Source organism: Coenobita brevimanus, chromosome 101 (genome assembly GCF_032717465.1).
Source record: "Coenobita brevimanus isolate Jiangsu-jjx chromosome 101, ASM3271746v2, whole genome shotgun sequence".
In the NCBI taxonomy this organism is placed as follows: domain Eukaryota; kingdom Metazoa; phylum Arthropoda; class Malacostraca; order Decapoda; family Coenobitidae; genus Coenobita; species Coenobita brevimanus.
This window is the reverse complement of record NC_137054.1, coordinates 47,914,572-47,932,709: the sequence shown is the minus strand read 5'-3', so window position 1 is coordinate 47,932,709 and position 18,138 is coordinate 47,914,572. Positions and strand designations below refer to the sequence as shown.

Here is an 18,138-nt window from a genome sequence, read left to right as displayed (position 1 = left end):
TTGTTCAATCTGTTCATGGATGGCGTAATAAAAGAGGTACAAGGTAGGGTAGTGGATGCTGGAGTGGCCCTGGTGAGAGATGGTAGTGTTTGGAAACTCCCTCTACTGTTGTTTGTAGATGATACTGTGATGTTGAGTGAAGACGAAAGGGAGCTGCAAGGCTTGGTGCATGAGTTTGGGAGAGTGTGTAAGAAACGGAATCTAAAGGTGAATGTAGGGAAGAGTAAAGTGATGGTCTTTGAGAGAGGTGAAGTCAGTGAATGTACAGCGAGGTTGGATGGTGAGGAATTGGAAAATGTGAGTACGTTTAAGCACTTGGGTAGTGTGATGAGTAAGGATGGAGGCTTGGAGGGTGACGTGCTTGAAAGGGTACAGCAGGGAAGAAAGGTTGCTGGTTCCTTGAAAGCAGTGATAAGAAACAAGGAAGTGAGCATGGAAGTGAAAAAGTTACTACATGACAGTATTGTGATACCAACTCTAACGTATGGAAGTGAAGCTTGGACGTTGTTGAAAGGACATAAGTCAAGAGCGAAAGCAGTGGAAATGAGTTATCTGAGAGGAGCCTGTGGAGTCACATGGAGAGACAGGCTGACAAATGAGGATATAAAGGAGCGTTGTGGTGTGGAAGTGGATGTGATAGGAAGCGTTAGGAGGAATGCACTGAGGGGGTTTGGCCATGTGGAGAGGATGGAGGGTGAAAGACTGATGAAGAAAGTATGTGAGTGAGGTGGAGGGGGGGAGAGGGAGGGGGAGGCCGAGGATGAGATGGAGGGATGGGGTGGAGGGGTATATGAGAGAGGGAGGTGTGAGTTGGGAGCAGGGCAGTGAAATGGCGGGGGACAGGGCGACTTGGAGGCGATTTGTTTGTGGCCACCCCGAACGGGATTTAGGCGTCTCGTACTATATATATATATATATATATATATATATATATATATATATATATATATATATATATATATATATATATTAGTATCATTATAAAAAGTTCAAATTTAATAGGCAAGTTTAATTAAGATATTGTATGGACAGTAAATAACAACAAGGAGACACATGCCTAAGATAATGGAGAAAATACTCAATATGTTGGTCAAGGAGACATATGCCTAAGATAATGGAGAATATACTCAATATGTTGGTCAAGGGTTTCAGAGAAACATTCAATTACAAAATCGCTGTCCCTCAGCAGATCAAAGCTACTGTCGGTACACTGAACAATGTTGAAAATATTTCCTAACAATTCACGGATTTTTCAGTTAAAGTACGAAGTCATAGCTCTGCTATATACAACTGTAAGTAGTGAAAACTTCGTAGGGGGCTATTTTTCATGTAGAATGTATTAACAAAAATTGTGCATAACTTCCATTATCTTATCGAACATATTCATAAAGTGTCATAACGTGATTTTGTATTGGGGGCGTTCGTTCTTAATCATACACAGATGTATATAAACATGTATTCGGGATTTTCTCCCGTATTTGTGATCATTCATTAATCTACGTATGTTTACTACGCAGCAGCTGCCGGATATCTACATACATCGGATTATTTGGATGCATTTTCTGCTTGGGCAATTGTACATGGTCCTTCTGGAGTATAAAGAAAGATTGAACTACAACAAATAGGATTAGAGTGTTCGTCTTTTTGGCCCGGGGCAATCCAGGTACGTACCTCTGCTAGTATATATATATATATATATATATATATATTCTCGGTTTTGATTCCCAAGATTTTAAGGGGGTTAGCTTCCCTTCACTACATTAAATTCCCTGAAATAGTGAAAGAAGAGCAAATATCGCTTGATATCTTAATACCAGGTACGTGCTGCACATTGGTCTCCTATCCTTAATATCTGGAGAGCGTGACCCCCTCCCCCAGATGTTTCTTCGTAGGTCAGCCTTCCTCCAAAACTAAAAACGTTCAGAAGTAGGGGAACATGAGCACATGGATTTCAACGCAGCGTCTAAGGTCAGTTCGTCTGGTACTGGTTCCTTGATAATATTTTCCACTGTATAAAAATTTCACCATTATTTTTAGAAGGTGAGCCTTCCCGTCTTCAGTTTGTAATGACAACAAAGTAGGGCAAGGAGGGCAGATATTGCTTCGATATCTTAGTACAAACTGTTGAACTGGCTCCCATCCACTAACACCACCACCACCACCACCACCACCACCACCACTACTACTACTACTACTACTACTACTACTACTAAGTATATCCTGGGATACCACCCCTACACATATGATTCCATTGCAATCCTGTGGCTTTTACTTCGGGATACTAGCTTCTTTTATGACGCAGTAATACTGTTTTGTCATTCTTTTAACTCAGCATGCATATCGCAGGACTGGGTGTAAAGTTTCCATGTTCCCTCTGAAGGCACAGGAAAAAAATGCACATCTGCTTTTCACTTGCTATTATTTCACCGAAAACTTGTGCCATATAACATTACACCATCCCACACCGTTATACTCCGAGCCTAGTAACAGTCCTTTTCTCAAAAATTGTAATGTGTGCTGTTGTCCTGCCTTGACAAACTTTATCGACTATGTCAACCTTACCAATCCTTTTTGCTGAAAACCTGTTGTTATGCACGATTCCTACGTGGGTGCTTTACTGTTTTCAGTGCTCTAATATATATCCAAGTTTGCGTAAGTTACTCCACAAACACTATAATGTTCAGGCACTTCATTTTCCAATATCTCCTTTCAAACTGTGTGTTGTACTTCATTGGCGACCTTCATGTATTTATTTCAGACATCTGCTCATTGTTCTGTTGGAATGGTAGTGATTTCTTTTTTGTCATTAACCTAGATATATTCAAGGTTTTCGACCAACTTAGCACAAATGTTTTCTCTATAGCTAATGGCTCGCATAGTTTCCGTCCTTCGATCTGCACGCTGAATAAATACAATATTAAGTGTGGTGTTCTGTCTTCTTGTAAGCAGTCATCTTATCATTTAGTTTTGAATTTTTCACATGTATCCCAAGTTCTGTTCAGCATTTTGCAGCTGATATCATTCTGCACTTTTCCGTTTACTTACAAAAGTGCTCTGGGCAAATCATGCTTGCAAAAGCTCTGATGGGAACATTTTTGAGGCTACTGTGTGCCTTACTTTTAGCTAAAATGATTCATCTGACTGGGGTGGACAAGGCTTCAGAATTCCTATCGTTTGCTCATCAATTGCTGATCTTCCCATCGTTGTTAATTTTGTCCATTATTATTAGTGAACTTGTCTCGACACTTCCGTTAATTGCTAATGCCATGTCCTGAAAGTTTGTTTTCACTGAAGTTTCACAAGAATTCACTTTCAACCTGGCCACTTGTCACATTTTCTCGTGCTACACGTGGACGGTATCTTGTGTAACAGCTTGGGTCTTGCAGCTTTAGCTTCCTTTAACTACAGTGTTTCATAAACAACTGAGTAGTCTTGTCTCAATCTGTCATGTTCAGCATAGGGTAATACATGCAAAAAATCACCTATTATGAAAAATATTCGGCCATATGAATGATGCCAGATACTGTCTGAATGACTTTACAGATATATAAGATGGTCTCTTAAGGAAAGCGAATGATATCACTGAAATAGAGGCCTACTTGATATTCCCTTTACATGCATGACGTTCTTTTCAATTACATCTCTTATGTTTTTTTTTTTTGTTTTTTTTTTTTTTTTTTCCGGTGAGGATCGTGTCTCCATTGAAGCTGTTCCCATTTCCAACATTTCTTTAGCTCTCAGACAGGCTCATTTGAGCTTTATTATTCCTCCTGGTCCCGAAACTGCCCTTTAATTTTGATCCTCTTCTTAGTACAACATATTTCTCTAGTGTAATTATAGCCCAAGTTTCCCTGCAGTCTGCTGCTTGTTACCTGTTTGAAATTATTCCATTTCCACTTTTGGTAAAGGGGTCCCTTCCCGATGCCTGACTTTCTGCAAAGATTTTTTTTTTCTTAACCCTCAAGACCATGTTTATGCCTTTCGATGACTACACTGCCATGGATACATGTACTTTCTTTGCTTCATTCTCTCCACACGTGAGCTTTTTTCTTTTTCTTTTCTTTTCTTTTTTTTGTATTCTTTTCGTGTATCTGACTTTGAGTATAAACTTGACAGCCCGTTCCCAAAAGCCCAGCAGTCTTCATACGTTTCGTACATTTTGATAAGTCATCAATTTTGAAGCTAATGTCCAATGCCCATATTGTATACATGCAAGGGTTGTCGTACTCATGGCTGAAGTAGTTGTGTTCTTCCTCAATGATATTGTGGAAAATCAATAAACTCAATGACAGTGAAATTCAGGTAAATTGTCCCCTCCCCCTGCTTTGCATCGAATTCGCGTCGTTTCAGGTACTAGACCATTTCTCTAAGTAACTGACTGTTGTCTGTTATGAAGTTCTTCTGTATGTTATGTATTGTGCCTTCAAGCCCAAGTTCACTCTTATTTCCTCTGTATTTGATCTTTTGTGGGTCATGTCCAACATTTTACTTAGTATCGTGCTGTTCCACCACAGTCACAGCTGGCTGTTCATTATTGTACAGCTCAGTCTGTGTCATTGTTTGCCCTCTCTGCTAATTATCATCATGCACTTAGGGATAATCATTACGAGATTTTTGAAACGTGGTAAATTTCATTATTTACCCCTTTACCTGGATTATTTGTCTCAGTACTTTGGTATCCTTCCAGTCTTTGTCATTCGTTCTTCAGTGATTCTGAAGTTCTTAAAATCCCACTGCGTGTGCATGGCTACTGAATATGTTAATCCAACGTCTGCATTCCAGTACTAGCTCTCCCAAAAACTGCAACGAGTGTTAGTGCGGTGATATTTCTCAACTCCTTGAGGCCCACCTTTATGAGAACCATGTGATAGCAGGATTTCTGAAAGTATGTACTTGTATAATACTATGCTTCCAAAACTCCATCTTATTTGTATTTCTGCATTAATTGCTCCTTACATTACAGCTGCGTCATTATTGGCTTACTCGTTGTTTCTACTGTCATATTTATATTTCTTTATATGAGGTGGATTTTTCATCACACTTTGTTAAAATAATTTTGCTTCTACGTCTTTGTTAAATGGTCTTTAAATATGTTTATTACTTTTTTTTTTCATTGTTAAAAGCATGAGAACAGCCCACGTATTTGTAAATCGTTTCATGCAGGTAGTTTTTATTTCACTTGTTATATATTACCTCCGCCAACGTAGTTGGAGGTTATGTATTCACCTATGTCTAAGTGTCTGTTTGTCCAGACGATATTTCCAAAAGTTCTTAATGAATTTCAATGAAATTATGTGGAAGTTGGGTCATGGGCCAAGGAAGAAATTATTAAATTTGGGGGCGGATCCGGATCCGGATGCGGAATTTCTCGCACAATATCTCCAAAAGTTCTCAATGAATTTCAATGAAACATTGTGGGAAGCTGGGCCATGGGCCAAGAAAGAATTAATTGAACTTTGGGGTGGATCTAGATACGGATCCGCATCCTATCTCCAAGGATCTGGATCCTTTTTAATGGCAATGGCATTAGCGGAGGTATGCACCTTAGTGCTTTCTAGTTTACTAAGTTATCATTTCTTTGCCCAGTTTTTGCTGTTCAGTCTTGCATCTAACCATCAATCTTATCTTCTAGTAACTACATTTCACGATTACCATTCTGTACAGTTTCACTAAACGACACCACTGATTTGGTCAATGTCGTCAGGTTATATTCACAGCTTTTGGCTAGCGGTGTGGCAGTTTTACCCAAAGTATGACCTTTTTAAATTATGGAGACACAATTGTTATGCAGTGTGCAGTCAGTCTGCACTGTCTGAAACTGGTATGGGGAGGATATTTAACTATTTCTTACATTATTAGTCATAAAGAAACAGAAATTGGAATAACAGAACGATAATTCCTTCCATTATATTTAACATAAATCTCTTCCTAGAGTTCTCCTATTAACTCATGGGAAGTTTGGTTAAGCAGCAAGAGGATGCATCAGTAATTAAAACATTACAAGTTCATGGAGAAACTTACCTTGTCAATATTAAAGCCGAGGGTCGTACATTTGTCAAAGTAGTTATCCTGTGTTTTGGTGGAGTTATTTGAGATTAAAAACACATTTTTCCCCATGGCTTTGAGTCTGTTTACAACCTCACTCGCCCCTGGTATGACATCCATTCCTTCTGCTCCTTGCCATAGCACACCTGGAAGAAATACACATCATACTGAGTACATAAATTTCACGAAACTGAAGCTATTTATAACCTACCACTGCTTATTAGATGCCGTAATATCAACTGAGTTCAACAGCTTTGATTCGGCGGCAATCTGTATTATTTACTGCAGATATATACTGCTTACTGTATGTATTGTTTATCTGTTCTTATAACTCGCAGAATCCATAGTATACTTTTTAACCCGCCGCGTGCCAGTGCCGTTTTAAAATGGTCTGACATAATTCCGCGGCCAGTGCCATTGCCGTTTTAAAAAGGTCTGACATAATTCCGCGGCCAGTGCCAGTGCCGTTTTAAAATGGTTTAAAATAAAAAACTTCACTGTGACCGCATTTTTCACGAATCACGGGTAAAAATGGGCAGGCATGTAAGGTAACTGTTCCTCTACCATCCCCCAGGCTGTCAAGGCCATACACTCACTTGACCCCCCCCCTCACGCTCGCTTTGCCTCACTCTGCCTGTGTGCCTCACCCAGTGCTGTACACTCACCCAAATAAGTGATGATTTGATTTCTTTAAGTTTCAGACAAACTTCTTGGGTCTGGCAACGTTCACTTCATTGGGAGCTAGGAGACAGAAACAGTCATTGCCTGCCCTGCAAACATTATTAATGGTGTAAAAGAAAGCTAATCTTGCAAAAGTATTAGTCAAGTTTAACGTTTATTTGTTTTAGGTCTATCTATCTATCTATCTATTGCCAGACGCCTCAATCCCATTCATGGGTGGCCACAAACAAATCGCCTCTGCGTCACCCTGTCCCCTGCCATTTCAATGCCCTGCTCCCAACACACACACCCCTTTCTCATATACCTCTCCACCCCATCCCTCCAGCTCATCCTCAGCCTCGCCCTCTATCTTATTCATGGGTGGCCACAAACAAATCGCCTCTGCGTCACCCTGTCCCCTGCCATTTCAATGCCCTGCTCCCAACACACACACCCCTTTCTCATATACCTCTCCACCCCATCCCTCCATCTCATCCTCAGCCTCGCCCTCCCTCTCCCCCCCTCCACCTCACTCACATACACTCTCTTCGTCAGTCTTTTACCCTCCATTCTCCCCACATGGCCAAACCACCTCAGTGTATTCCTCCTAACGCTTCCTATCACATCCACTTTCACACCACAACGCTCCTTTATATCCTCATTCGTAAGCCTGTCTCTCCATGTGACTCCACATGGAGAGACATTTCCACTGCTTTCACTCTTGACTTGTGCCCTTCCAACAACGTCCAAGCTTCCATTCCATACGTTAGAGTTGGTATCACAATACTGTCATGTAGTAACTTTTTCACTTCCATGCTCACTTCCCTGTTTCTTATCACTGCTTTCAAGGAACCAGCAACCTTTCTTCCCTGCTGTACCCTTTCAAGCACTTCACCCTCCAAACCTCCATCCTTACTCATCACACTACCCAAGTACTTAAACGTACTCACATTTTCCATTTCCTCACCATCGAACCTCACTGTACATTCACTGACTTCATCCCTCTCAAAGACTACCACTTTACTCTTCCCTACATTCACCTTTAGATTCAGGTTCTTACACACTCTCCCAAACTCATGCACCAAGCCTTGCAGCTCCCCTTCGTCTTCATTCAACAACACAGTATCATCTGCAAACAACAGTGCAGGGAGTTTCCAGACACTACCCTCTCTCATCAGGGCCACTCCAACATCCACTACCCTACCTTGTACCTCTTTTATTACCCCATCCATGTACAGATTGAACAACCATGGAGACATGACACATCCCTGTTTCAACCCAACCTTCAAAGAGAAAAATTCACTCAGTTCACCATCCACACACAGTGCAGCCTTAGCACCATCATACATACTCTTCACAGCATTCAACAACTTCCCATCTACTCCATATATTCTTAATACTTTCCACAATCCTTGTTTATCCACCCTGTCATATGCTTTCTCCAAATCCATGAAAGCTGCATACAACTTCTTTCCCTTCTCTAGAAACTTTTCCACTAAAGATCTAAGAATGAATATCTGATCTACACAACCTCTTCCCTTCCTAAAGCCTCCCTGTTCTTCTCCAACTAATTCCTTTGTTCTTTCTCTAACTCTGTCAATAAGTATCCTACCATACACCATGTTATGAGTCCATATTATAATTACAAATCATAATAGATAGATAGATAAATAGATAAAGAGACAGAGCTCCAAGCAAGCCTGGGAAAGGGAAATGATCTTGCAAGTTAACTGAGGAAATGTTGACCATACACAGGAAGCAGCAAGTCAGTGGATGATATAGGTAGTGTGTCAGCGAGATAGCATACGAACAAAGCCTAGTGACCATACACACACATACACACATACTCACACACAGGTTTCTGGATCTTTCCAACCACAGTGTAACACACGTGACACGACCCCTGCTTCACCAGAATTTAGGAAGCAGAGCTCAGAAGGAGGCTAGCATTAGAACCGACAGGTAGTGGAGAGAGTGAACAAGAATAGGGGCCCAACTAGACTTACTTATTACATGTCTCGGTAAGACATACCCTGCTCAACTTAGATTTTCTCTGAAGATAATAAATTAACATCAACTCACTGTATTCATCTTTAATTCCTACTACAAGAATCGAGAGTGACATTTGGTGCCCCTATGATTACCACATACTTCTTTTTCCCCTTTTCCTTTGCACAAGGGCATAATTATACCTGACTTCCGATCCTCAGGAACTCTACCTTCCTCCCAGGCAAATCTGCATATCTTCCACATCCATTCTACTACTCTCTCTCCTCCTTGCTTCAACATTTCACCACACACTCCATCAATTCCTGGGGCTTTTCCCAGTTTGACTTTCTTCATTGCTTACAAAACTTCTATCCTACTGATTTCTTCCTGTCTTCTCACCTCCCTCCTTCTCCCAGCCATTCCCCAGCCACTTATACTCGCATCACTTCCATCCTCTATGTTCAACAATTCCTTAAAGTGTTCTCTCCATCTGCTCACCTTTTCTCCCTTCTCCACTAGTAATCTACCATTTTTATCTTTCACTCCTCTGCTAACTTCTCTTCCACCCTGTTTTACTCTCTTCACCTCTTTCCAGAACATTTTCTTACAGTCCCTCCACTTTGCACTCAAATTCCTTCCAAACTCCTCATCCCCTATCTTCTTAGTCTCTCTTACTAATCTTTTTACCTCTCTCTTTCTTTTTACATATAACTCTCTCTTCCGCCTCTCAACTTCTTCCACGCCCCTATTTCTCATCCATTCATTGTATGCTTTCTTCTTTTGTGCTACAGCCTGTCTCACCTCTTCATTCCACCACACTGTTCCTTGCACTCCCCTCCATCTTCTCTTCATCCCACACACCACATCACATGCTGCATATATTTCTTCTGTGAATATCCTGCACACACCTTCCACGTCCCTCATCTGCTCCAATTCATATTTGCCCAATCGTTCCTCCACTTCTCTCTTATATTCTGCCTTTTTCTCATCCTCTTGTAACCTTTCCACTCTCCTTGCAACTAATCCTCCTTCCCGTCCTTCCCTTCTCCTCTTACTCCATCTTATTTGGGTCTTGATTCTGGCCACCACCAAGTAGTGGTCAGAAAGTCCACTCCTCCAACCTCTATAGGCTCTTGCACCCATTACACATCTTCGCATCCTTTCATCAACACACACATAATCAATCATTGCCTTCCTTTCATTCAGTTCACCACCCACCCTTCTCATCACTCGCCATGTATACCTGTGGATCATTTTATGCCTGAAGAGGGTACTGGCTATCACCAACCCACTCACAGCACAAATGTCCACTAATGTTCTACCATTCTCATCTATCTCAGCAGGCACACCCCACTCACCAACTATTCCATCCACCTTCACATTCCCTACTTTACCATTCATATCACCGATCAAAAACACTCATTCTTTCCAAACTTTTCCATGCACACTTCCACATTTGTCCAGAACTCTTCTCTCACTCTGCTTGCACGATCTTGCATTGGAGCATACATGCACACAATTGCCCACATTTGTATTCCAACTTTCAATCTTACCCACACAATCCTTGACCCAACTGGTCCATACTCTCTTATGTTCTTCCATCTTTTACTCACAACTATACACACTCCTTTTGCTCTCTCATTCTCACCTACTGCACATATACCCCATCCATACTCCCATTCGCTCACACTCTCACCTCTCCATTTAGTTTCAGTTACTCCACATACATCAACTTTCGCACCCTCAAGCACCTGGACAATCTCTTTTTCACCTCATCATTCGCAATTAAGTGAAAAAGCGACATTTGGCACGTTTCCACTCGTATTCACGATTCATGCTAGCAGAGTTACCAATGTAGCATTTTCCTGCTAAATTTATTCATTTTAAAAGCTGTTTTAAAAGCTATCCAACTGGTAAAAATTTAAATATTTTCTTTATATCTGGTATTCTTTTAAAGTCCTGTCAAGCGTTTTTTTCCTTAATCTCTTTCGGTCTGGCAGATTTTTACCACTATTGAGACCAATCGAGCGGATTTCTGTAACTTCTTTGGCAACACTGCACGCCAGCCAGCCAGCCAGGCCTAAAGTAACTTCAGTCATCATCATGCAACGGATTGGAGTGGATGTTGCAGCCTTTGTCACGATGTTCCCCGCCCCCCCCTTTTTTAATACAATCTTTTTCTTCAAAGTTCTCTTCATTGTTGCATGCTTGCTTTTGACTCCCCCTCTCCGCCTTTATTTCTTTCATGGAACTGCCCTACATATTTTGTTACATGCTGGAATTTCGTGTAAATAAAAATGACCAATTATCCCCCAGTAATTGCACTGGTTTCACTAACTTCATTGAATATCGGCAGATTAATTTGTTTCTTGATAACACAAATGGTTAGGGGCTGTTGTTAGGCACATTCAATAATTTGTCAGTCTTGGTTTTGTGCTACGAGGGGCTCCGTTTGGCAAATTTTCTATGTTCTACCTCTCTATATCGCTTATCTGTGCATTAACTGTCTTCTTATTGTTAAGCTGCCCGGATATCTGTCTTCCTGGAATATTTGCTGAATAAAGAGGAATACTCTGCTTACACCGACAGGCTGTAGTAACGTGTTGACCATCCATCTATGGTCGTACCATTCTAAAGTGGCGGTCTGGGTGGGGCACCAACCTCTGTACAGCGTTGCCACGTTTTCCATACTCCCGATGCCTCTCTCTCTCTCTCTTTCTCTCCTGGGGGGATGTGCATCACCCTAGGGAATTTTGTTTCTTTTACGTCTTATAAACTTGTGCTTTCATTTCTTTATTTTGTTTTTTATTATATTATTGTTTTACATATGGCGCCAGACGACCTCGGTGTTGAGGCGCCTTGATTTTTCATTCAATCATTCTCGCCCTCCTTCCTTCCCTCCCTTCATCTTTCCCTCAGTTTGACAATGCACTCAACACTGCCCCTGGCCTGCCTTCTTTCTCTCTCTCTCTCTCTCTCTCTCCTGGGGGAGATGTGCTTCACCCTTGGGAATTTTGTTTCTTTTATGAGTGACTTAAACTTGTGCTTTCATTTCTTTATTTTGTTTTTATTATATCTAATTATGTTTAAAAATATTATTGTTTTACATATGGCGCCAGATGACCTCGTTGTTGTGGCGCCATGATTTGTTTTCATTCAATCACTCTCTCCCTCCTTCGTTCCCTCCCTTCCTCCATCTCTCACTCAGCTGCACTCAACACTGCCCCTGGTCTGCCTTCCCTCTCTCTCTCTCTCTCTCTCTCTCTCTCTCTCGTCTGTGGTATTTTAGGATACATTTTGGTTATTTTCTTTTACGTTATAATGTACATATTGTAAATTTGACTATTTCCACACCACCCCGGAGGTAAAAATCTTGGCGCGTTTTTTTTTTTAGAGGTGTCCCCAAACAGGCCTATTCCTCTATCCCTCGGGTCGGGCTGGGTGTGTGTGTGTGTGTTGCCGCTCACGAGGGTTTTAATGGATATATTTTTTTTTGCTAAGAAATTGGCATTTTATTTTTCTTATATTCCTGCACATTATCTTATAATCATAGTTGTGACATTATTACCAACCCCAGAAATACGGTAACAGCCAATAAAAGTGACTACTTTTTTTTAAGCAACACTGTAAAATAATTATGCCACGTTTCTGTATTGACGTATAAGTATTTTACGCATATTAAGTTTACTGTTCTTTCATATATTATGATACACACGTTACCATTATATTCTTATGTGTTTATCTAATTGTGATGCCTATTACATATATATATCAGAGCCGTTCACATAGCGGGTATGGAACACGTGGCAACACTGTACAGAGGTTGGTGCCCCACCCAAACCGCCACTTAAGAATGGTACCACCATAGTGGCTAGCGCTCACTGGTTTTCCCGCGTAAGTATAATCCCGCATAGAGAATTAAATGTGGATAATTATATGCGTTTAGATGTTTATTTTTCTGATTTGATGGCACTCGTGATTTCAACATTACCATTATCTGTGGGTTTTATGTTATGAGACACTTTTCCACCAGTATTGTTAATTTAGATTGTAAAATAAGTATTACGAGAGTTTCTCCGCATTTTAACTCGGAAACCGTTGAGCGATAGGGCGTGCGTTCCACATTCTTTCGTACAGCTAAGCCTCAACTTTATTATATTATAGTTTCCTCTTCCGTAATGCGAGATATACACGGTAAAAACTCCTATATATATTGCTTTTTGGAGCTATTTATCTAAATACTGCTTTTTTCGATGTGCATTTTTCAAAACATGACTAGGCCGTGGCAGTTACTAGATACCACTTTCTGAACGAAAGGTACTGGTAATCGAGTCATCACTTATTTGGGCGAGTGAACATAGTGAAGGCATTTTGTAAATATTTTCATGTAAGTGTAAGTTGTAAATATTCTCTTGTAAGTGTAAGGACTATATAGTGAAGTCAAGTTGTAAATACCTTCTTGTAAGTGCCAGGACTGTACATAATGAAGTCAGGTTGTACCTATCTTCAATTAAGTGTAAGATAATGCACTCACAGTGAGAAAGACACGCAAATTGTGATAGATGCTGAAGTAATAAGTAGTCAGAAAAGTGTACTGAACATTGCTATACCTTCCCAGCATAAATGCCTGAGTATACTTTACATAGAAAACGGCTTTCTCTGACGTACGTGGTGAGCGTGAGAGACCTGTGTAGCGAGCTACATTGTCCCCCCCTAAGTTCAGAGTCCCCCCTCCTATGCGCATGCGCCATTGGCTTGCGCATGCGCCGTCGGCCGCCAGATATATGCCAGACGTACGAATCATTCACTCTCTGACTCTGAGGAGAGAACAACTCGTAGCTGGTTATTTCGTCTCTCGATGAATTCCGAATAGGGCATTTCACCCACGATAGTCTAGACTGATATGCAGTGTTAAGTCTCTTATAGCCTTGGTGGCATATGTAGGTTCTTTTTCTTCCCTGCCATAATATACGATGAGTCGAATTCGTCGGGCCAAATTCATGAAGGGACGAATCCACTAAATTACCAAGCAGCGTCATATTATGAACAAAACAAGAAGATTGTGTGATCAGCGTTGCTTTTCTTTTGGCTGTTACTAAGCCCTTTGAAGTTGTTTATTCTTATAGCCTACTCAGATTAACAAGATGGATATTGCTTCTAGTGGGAGGTAAGTTCTATGTTGTTTAATTAACTGCTTACTGGGGCCATTTTTTTTTTTTTTTTTTTTTTTGGTACTTACGAATATCATGGAATGCTGGACATGCAGATAATATGATTTTCTGGTATTCTTTTACAAGTTGCCAATATGCGGTTCAGAGATATTACCACCATAAATGCATAGTATGATACGTAACTGTAAGGTAAGCATTCCACCGCAGCACGTTGGGTTAGGTCTGGTTGGGTTAGGTTAGGTGCAGTAAAATGTACTGCACAACCTGGGGGGTGTATTGGCAACTTGTGAAAATTTACTTTTTCTTTCATGTACAATATTACTTGAAGTGGCTGGTGTTGAAAAGTGCTACACAGAAGATAAAGCCTTTGCCATTCACACATACTAAAGTTTCAGCCTGTGCCTTAATTCATCGTAGCCTAAGTTACGTTGAATGATGTGCAATAATTTTAATTTCACGTTATTCAGGCCTGGCCAGTGAAACTTGGATTATTTATTGTGTAGGGTATGATGTCAAGTACAGGAGGAAGAAATACGTACATACAGTAGTATTTATGTAGGGTGTTTTATTTTTTTTTCAGGTTTTTATGGTTGGTTTTCTTGTTGAAAATTATTTAGGATATTCCTATGTATGTTTTGATGCCAAAATATGCAAGAATGACCTGAAAACTATCTATCTATCTATATACCTAGGCTGCTTCCCCCAAGGAAAGGGAGGTAGCCGAGACAGGACGACACACTCTCCATTTACTCATCCATTCAAACACATTCATTCGCATCTTAGCCCCAAAGGGGAGAACGGACAGATCCTCACCGCACCACACCGCACAAGGGTCAACTGCACAATGCAATCAGTGACATCCGCAGCAGGGCCCGACAGCAGAACTGGTTTACCCCTGCCACATCATAACAGACCCATCCCCTTACCCGCACCTGACCTGACTAGCTGATCAGACCAAATGCGGGAGAATATCCCCTCAGGGTTGCGTCATCACTTATTCATTCACAATTTCTCTCCATTTATTTCTGTCACACACAGCCACTCTTCCTTGCTCAACAGACATCCCTCTCGCATCCAGCGCTCTCTTCACACTGTCCATCCATCCTATTCGTGGTCTTCCTCTCAGCCTTACACCTCTCACATCAGATCTAGTTATCTTTTTCACCAACCGCTCATTATCCATTCTCTCCATATGCCCAAACCATCGCAACACCCTCTGCTCAACTCTACCAGCCATCTCCCGAACAACTCCAGTTCTCCTTCGCACTTCATCATTTCGCACCCGATCCATACGCTTCACTCCACACATACTCCTCAGACACCTCATCTCCATTACATTCAAACTTTTCCTCTCTGCTACACCCATATTCCATGTTTCAGCCCCATATAATGCAGTCGGTACCACAACACCCTCATACAGCCTTCCCTTTACATCCATTCTAAGCGAACGACATTTATACACTTTTTTCATTCCTCCCAGCACCTTTCCTACTTCATTTATTCTAAACTTCACTTCTGCATCTATTCTTCCATCCACAGCAACATGTGTCCCTAGATATTTAAAACAATCTACCTCCTCAAGCAACTCACCATTCAAAACTATATTCATCCCCCTACCATCTATCAACCTCGTACACTTCATCACTTTACTCTTATTCTCATTTACTTTCAATTTCCTCCTTTCGCACACCCTTCCAAACTCCTCTGCCAACTGCCTCAATCTTTCCTCTGAATCAGTCACCAGTGCAGTTTCATCTGCAAACAGCAGCTGCTTCAGATTCCACTCTCCACCATCAACATTTACCAGACTCAGACCACCTAAAACTCTTGCATTCACCTCCCTTTCAACACCATCCATGTAAATATTAAACAGCCAAGGTGACATCACACATCCCTGCCGCAGCCTCACTCTCATGGGAAACCAATCACTCACAGCATTTCCCACTCTTACACACGCTCTACTATTTACATAAAAACTTTTCACCCCTTTTAGTAACCTACCATCAAGTCCATACAATCTTAAAACAGTCCACAAAGCCTTCCTATCAATTCTATCATACGCTTTCTCTAAATCCATAAATGCCCAAAACACATCCTTGCCTTTCGCTAAATACTTTTCACACACTTGTCTCATAGCAAACACCTGATAAACGCATCCCCTCCCTCTCCTAAAGCCACACTGCTCATCACTAATCACTCCCTCTGTACCCTCTCTAACTCTCATAATTAACACTCTACCATACACCTTACCTACAACACTCAACAGACTTATACCCCTAAAGCTAGTACATTCATACTTATCACCCTTGCCTTTATACAACGGGACCACACAAGCACTTGCCCAGTCAATTGGCACCATACCTTTCTCAAAGCACACATTCAACAATCTTACTAACCAGTCAACAATAGTCACTCCACCACCCTTCAGGCATTCCACAGCACACCCATCCATACCTGCAGCTTTCCCTGTTTTCATCTCCTTTACTGCCTTCTCCACTTCCTCCTTCGTGATCAAAGAATTATTCATCTCTCCCAACACATTTATTCCTTGCACCCTTCCATCCGCCACAATCTCAGCCACCCTTTCCTCCTCTACATTTAACAATCTTTCAAAATACTCTGCCCATCTCTTCCTTACTGCATCCATCTCAATTAACATCCTTCCATCCTCTGCTTTTATTCGTTCTTCCTTCCCAGACTCTCCCTTTCGCACCCGTTTCACCTCCTTCCAAAACATTTTCTTATTCTGTTGAAAATTCTCTGTCAGCCGCCTACCCCACCTCTCATCTGCTGCCACTTTAGCATCACGCACAGCCCTTCTCGCTCTATTCCTCTTGTCCTTATACCTTTCATATGACATCTCATCCTTCCTCTGCAGCCACACTTCATATGCACGTCTCTTCTCAGCCACAGCCATACTTACTTCCTCGCACCACCATTCACTTCCTTTTCTTACACCACCACCCACACGTCTCACACCACACACCTCTTCTGCATGCCCCACCACAGCATTCTTAAACAACTGCCATTCCTCCTCCATGCTGCCATTTTCCCGATCTTTCACTGCGTTCCACTTATCTTTCAATTTCTCCTGATGCTCTATCTTTTTCTCTCTTTTATCCAACTCACTCACTTTCAAAACCTCCCTGCCACATCTAACCCTCCTAGCTCTCACCCATCTCTTACCTACTCTTAACTTTCCCTCCACCAGGTAGTGGTCAGACATACCTCCACCCTCCCCTCTCAGAACTCTCACATCCAACAATCTTTCTATTACATTCCTAGACACAACCACATAGTCCATCAAGGCTCTATCAACAACCCTTCCACCCTCCTGTCTCACCCATGTATACTTATAAATATCTTTCTTCTCAAACAGCGTATTCCCAGTCACCATCTCTCGCTCAACACACATCGCTATCATTCGTTCCCCATTTTCATTTCTTCCAGGCACACCATGCATACCAACTACGCCTTCAACTGCTACATTTCCCACTCTAGCATTCAGATCTCCCATCATTACCACATTCACATTCGCTCCAAAACTCTGCAGACACTCATCAACATCATTCCAGAAAGACTCCCTCTCTTGTTCATCCCTTTCACTACCAGGCCCATATGCACTCACAAACACCCACAACTCACGTTCAAATTTCGCTTTCACCCACATCAGTCTCGATGACACCTGCTTCCATTCAATCACACATTGCTGTACTTCCGGACTCACTAACAAGGCCACACCTTCTCTTGCCCTTCCTCTATCAACACCTGACAATCTTCCATTCACACTTCCAAACATAGATTCCCCCTTCCCTTTCATCTTCGTTTCACTCAAAGCTAACACATCCAACTTTCTTCTCACAAACATTCTCCCAATCTCCTCCCTTTTAGCCTCAATCGCACTACATCCACGCACATTCATAGACCCAATCTTCAGGGTACGGGGATAACTCCATCCCCCATCCCTTTCCCTGGCCTGTCTCTTTTTAGGAACTAAAAAACAGAGGAGGGGGTCCCTAGTCCCCTCACCCCGCCCTTTTAGTCGCCTTTTACGACACGCAGAGAATACGGTGGCAGTATTCTTCCTAACACAACCTGGCCGCAGAGTAGTAGTACCACCCCATAGTGCGGCCAGGTTGTGTCCCCCCCGCCACAGGGAAAACCTGAAAACACTACCAAAATAAGGAGGGGTACTGTACATAGAGTAGTGTTTAGGTAGGGTGTTTTTTGGTTTTCAGTTGTTTTTATACATGGTTTTCTTGGTGTTGAAAAT

General features: G+C 41.6%; 1 protein-coding gene across 1 annotated transcript in view; it reads right to left on the bottom strand.

Annotated features, from left to right (window-relative positions):
• Window positions 1–18,138, bottom strand: part of LOC145415022 (glycerol-3-phosphate phosphatase-like) — a 358,806-nt gene that overhangs the window by 203,104 nt on the left and 137,564 nt on the right. The window contains exon 2 of the mRNA XM_080284438.1: window positions 6,022–6,191. Coding sequence (XP_080140564.1) covers window positions 6,022–6,191 — 170 coding nt within the window. The remainder of the gene's footprint in view (window positions 1–6,021; window positions 6,192–18,138) is intronic.